The following is a 5,223-nucleotide window of genomic DNA, read 5'->3' on the forward strand; positions in this document are numbered from 1 at the left end:
TTTGATGGCAAGGAATGAAGAAGAAAGTTTTTGAGTTCATGTATGCATGTTTGACTTGCCAAAAGTCAAAAGTTGAACATCAGAAGTTGTTGGGTTGATGTAGATGTTGTCTATTCCTGAGTGGAAGTGGGATAATATTTCGATGGACTTTGTGTCTAGCTTTCCGTGGGAAGTGAAAAATTGTGATACCATTTGGGTTATTGTGGATAGGCTTACCAAATTGGCTCACTTTATTCCGATTTGATTTAACTATCCACTAGAGAGGCTAATAGAGCTGTACATTGAGAAGATTTTCAGTTTGCATGGGATTCCATCCAATATTATATCTGACAAGGATTCGAGGTTTACGTTGAGATTCTGAGGGAGTTTGTAGGAAGCTTTGGGTATGAAACTACGTTTGAGTTCTACTTATCACCCGCAGACAGATGGTCAAACAAAGAGGACTATTCAATCCTTAGAAGACTTGTTGAAGGCCTGTGTACTAGAACCATGAGGTGCTCGTGATAACTTTTTACCGTTGATCGAGTTTACCCGCAAAAATAGTTTCCATTCGAGTATTAGAATGACACCATTTGAGGCATTGTATGGTATAAGGTGTAGAAAACCTTTATGTTGGTATGAGTCAGGAGAGGGTGATGTGATTGGACATGAGATTATCCAACAGACTACAGAGAAGATGAAAGTGATCCAAGAGAAGATGAGAGCTTCACAAACTCTCCAAAAGAGCTATCACTGTACACGAAGGAAAACACTTGAGTTCCAAAAGTGGGATCGCATGTTTCTGAAAGTTACTCTGGTAACTGGTGTTGCCCAAGCATTTAAGTTCCAAAAGGTCACTCTACATTTCATTGGTATGTACCATATTTTACAAAGGATAGGAGGAATGGCCTATCATATTGCTTTACCACTATCACTTACTAATCTTCATGATGTATTTCATGTGTCTCAGCCGAGGAGATACATTTCGGATCCGTCTCATGTGATCCAAGTGGATGTGCAGGTGAGAGATAAACTGACTGTTGACGCATCACCCATGCAGATAGAGGATCGAGAAGTGAAACAGTTGCGTGGTAAGGAGATTCCCTTGGTGAAAGTAGCTTGGGGATGACTATAACACCTCATTTTTAGTAAATTATTTTATTTTAATTTAATTATAGTTTTGTGTATTTATTTACTTATTATATGTGTGTAATTAAATAAATATGGGTGAGAGTGATGGTGTATGACCTTATGGTAGGGTGTGGAGAGTAATTAGAGGAATAAAGAATAATTAGAATTGTTTTATTAATTAAAATAGTGATTTGGTTTTATTATTGAAATAAAATAAATAGAATAAAAAGAAAATAGAAGTTGTAGAGATATTGAGGGTAAGGTGAGAATGAGAGAGGAATTTAAGAGTAAAGTAGGAACATCATGATTAAGAGATTACATTTTTAGTGCAAAAAGAGAATTAGAAGGGAGAGTTTAGCAATACATAGAATTTTGGAAGAAAAGAGGAAAAGGAGTCTAGGACAAGAGAAAGAATAAGAGAAGGCATATGAAGATCATCCATTGATAGAACTTGAAATAATATTGTAAGAGAAATTTAAGATAAGTGAAGAGAATAATTTTTAATAAAAAATGCTTATGCATGAAGGGTAGGGTAAATGAGTCTTTAACTTCCAATAGACACGATGATTTTGATGAATTCAATGTTTTATAAGAAGGTGATGCTTTATTGATTTTATTGATGTTAACTTTATGTGATTTGATGCATATAATTCAATATCAATATTTCTACAACAACTTTGTGTTTAAGATGTTTCCGTAACTTTGCATTTCCCTTGCTAGGAGAAGTTTTTCTGTTTTAAATTGAGTTTATCAGTTTCTGTTTTTTTATGCGATAAAACTATTGAGTAGTTTTGCATTTTCATCACCACACTAAATTATATTCACCTGTTTATTGCTTTAGGAATTTACATCGATAGTAGATATTTGATAGTACTTCAATGTAAACTGAAAATTGAAACACTTGTGTGATATTCTCAAATTTCCAATTTGATGTAGTTAAGAATTTTCAAGTTACTAATATATATAATATATTTTATTATAATAATAATAATAACAAAAATAATAATTTAATATTGTTAATATTTTTTTAGGAGTTCTGAGTTAGAGAAAAATAATTAGGTTTTTTGATTAATTAATTATTTTTAATTTTGTTAAAGTTGTTCATATAGTTGTTAGAGTTGTCGATTGAATCTATAAGAATTTTTTTTATGTGCAAAGAGTTTTCAGTAGAACATTTTTGAGCACTTTAAAGTTGTTTCAAAGTTATAAGGATTGTTGTAGTGTTGTTTATAGTCAATTGAAAATTTTGTTGAGATATAATTATGTATTGTTATAATTTTTTACGAATTACGAGTATAGAATAAACTAATAAAAATACTCTGGTGAGATGTTTTAAACTCATAAAAATGTATTTTTGATTCTTTTGAGTTTTCGAGACGGTTGGCTACCGTTGAGTAGTGTTAGAGACTGTTTGATATGACTTAAAAGATTAAAACTATTTTTTAATTAATTTTATTAATTTTACGGGAGATGGTTATGTATAGACGAGTTGATGATGTTGTACAAGATTACTATATTTTCTCTTGAATACTTGTTGATTTTATAAGTATGTTGTTGGATATCGTTCAATTAAAGAAAAGTTACATATATGTGAATTGATAATTTTGTTGAGTTGAATTATTGTACGTGCTGGAGTTATGTTGCTATGCTGAGTATTGTGTGAGTTGTTGTGGTAATCTAGAAGAGAAGATTACGTGAGTTTGTCAATTCATTTATGTTAGGATCAAAAGATGGATCTTAACTCTCTGAATTTTGTTAGCATCTTCATACATTCATGTTGAGTTATGTCAAGAGTCATGTTCACTAGTTCAGAAGAGGGGACCAGTGACTTGTCCCAAGCTCAGAGAGGGGCTTGGAGCTTAGAAAAGGGGTTTGGAGGTTCAGAAGAGGGGACCCGGTTCCAGAGAGAACCAAATATTGAGTTGGTATCACATGCATATGCATAGAGTTGCATTGCATAACTAGTCATATGTGCATTTGTTGAGATATATTTGTTGAGTTGTGATTGATTTGGTGAGTTGGGTGTGAGAATGTAATTGATATACTGCGATTGAGATTGTGTAGAATATGATATGTGTTTAATATCCTACCTTGTAGTATATGACCGTTATTATTAATTGTGATTTCTCATCCCTTATGTTTAAATGTTTCTTTTACATGGGCATCGTGTAGATACTCAAAAGCAGAGACGCTGCTGTGAGTGGAAGCTAACTCTTGGAGCTATTTCTTTTAGTTTCGTTGTTTTAGTTTTGGTTATGCTATGATATGCAACACTAGAGAATAATTTTATTTATTTTATGTTGAGATTTTCTGAGAGACAATGTATACTATCATATGTTTATGTTTTGGTGTGATAAACATTTGGAGAAGACTCATGATTCAATGCTTTTAATTATAATATGAAATTTTATTATGGGATTTAAATTGATGTGTGTGTTAATTATGATTCCACTGCCATGATATCAGATGAGTTGGATGTCTTGTAAACATCTCAAGTACATATCAGATGAATTGATGTTGTGTAAACATCCTAAGTGCAATTATGTGTAATAAAATATTGTGCTACATGTTTATTTAAATTAAGTGTTACATAATCAACATGTGTGTGTGCTTCGAGAGGTGTAACACCCTATGTAAAAATGATGTAAAAAATCTATGATTTAATTATAATTATGTGTTGGAGAATTAGGGTGTTACAAGGACTAGCTGATGAAAATGTGACTTGGGAGCTTGAGAGCCAGATGAGGGAGTCGTATCTGAATCTGTTTTCTTAAGATAATTTTCAAGGGCAAAAATTCTTTAAGCGAGGGAGAGTTGTAACACCCTAGTTTTTGATTTACTGAAATTACTTTATTTATTATGATTTTTGTGTATTTATTTTATTATTGGATAATATTAATTAAATAAATAAGGGTGGTGGGGGTGCGTGACATTGAGGTGAGAGTGTGGAGAGTAATTAGATGCTAGTAGAGTTTGATGAAACTATTAGAGTTTCTTTTAATAATTAAAGTAATATTATTTTATTAGATTTATTTAATTTAATAGAAAATATAAAGTTTGAGGGCAAAGTATGATTTATGAGGAGTGGAAGGGAGGAAGGAGTAAGAGAAATAAGAGTTTATGCCAGAATTAGAATTATGATAAGATTTAACCTAATAATAAAATTAGAAGCATAACCTAGTTTTAGGAAGTTTTTATCAGTACATGTAACCAAAATTGGAGAATAGAGAAGAGACTAGAGAAAGTGCAAGAGAAAACTTAGAACTTGGAGGGGATTAGAGAATACGAAACCAAATTTTTTGCACTGCTGCTAGGTGTCATCCCTCAAAATTTACCTTCCATTTTCATATCTTTTGCTTAGTTTCATTTGCATATATGAAATCATATCATGCATCATCATTACTTTAACATTAAGGTTTTTTCACTTTGATTTACTCATAAACTAACCAAAGCATCAATAAGAGATGATAGTTATTTATTCATTTGTTCATATATGTGATCATGCCTCAATTCAAGACAAAACAAAAGTCATTTTGGTCAAGAAAGATGCAAGTGTGGTTCCTTGATTCAAGGGTGGTTCATGTGTTTATGCCACATCACTCAATCTTCAAGTCATCCTCAAGATCATCCAGGCTTTAATCAAGTTATATTCAAGGGATGCTCCTTCCATCATTATTTTAGCTTGGTATGCAAAAAAACTTCAAGTTTGCACAAGTTGGCACAAGTTTGGTTGACCTAATTTGCAAATATGATTTACTTTTGGTCCAAACCCCATAACTTCTTCAATCTTCAACAAATTGACAAGTTTATTTGATCCAAATGTTCATAATTAGTTCCTCTACAACTTTTCTTCAAGGCTCAATCATCAATTCAACCCCCAAGGACCTCAATTTTGGAAAGGTCTAAGTTGCCAAATTGGGACAAAACCTTGTCATGACCCCTACTTGGCAGCCATGCCATTTTCAGCTCAAGCATCCTTTTGATCTCATTCCTTTTTCCTTTTGTTAAGCTTATGTAAAAGTTCATTTGACCCAAGTTTGACTCAAAATGCATGAGGGGATCAAAAGTTATTCAAGCATGAACATGAGGTCCCAAATTTCCCAAATATGCAAG

At 32.3% G+C, this 5,223-nt stretch overlaps 1 protein-coding gene across 1 annotated transcript; it reads left to right on the top strand.

Annotated features, from left to right (window-relative positions):
• Positions 1–562: 562 nt before the first annotated feature.
• Positions 563–1,108, top strand: LOC127103215 (uncharacterized). The gene has a single exon (XM_051040484.1). The coding sequence runs from the start codon at positions 563–565 to the stop codon at positions 1,106–1,108; it is 546 nt and encodes a 181-aa protein (XP_050896441.1).
• The last annotated feature ends 4,115 nt before the right edge of the window (positions 1,109–5,223 follow it).

The sequence above is a fragment of the Lathyrus oleraceus genome, chromosome 7 (assembly GCF_024323335.1).
Source record: "Lathyrus oleraceus cultivar Zhongwan6 chromosome 7, CAAS_Psat_ZW6_1.0, whole genome shotgun sequence".
NCBI lineage: Eukaryota > Viridiplantae > Streptophyta > Magnoliopsida > Fabales > Fabaceae > Lathyrus > Lathyrus oleraceus.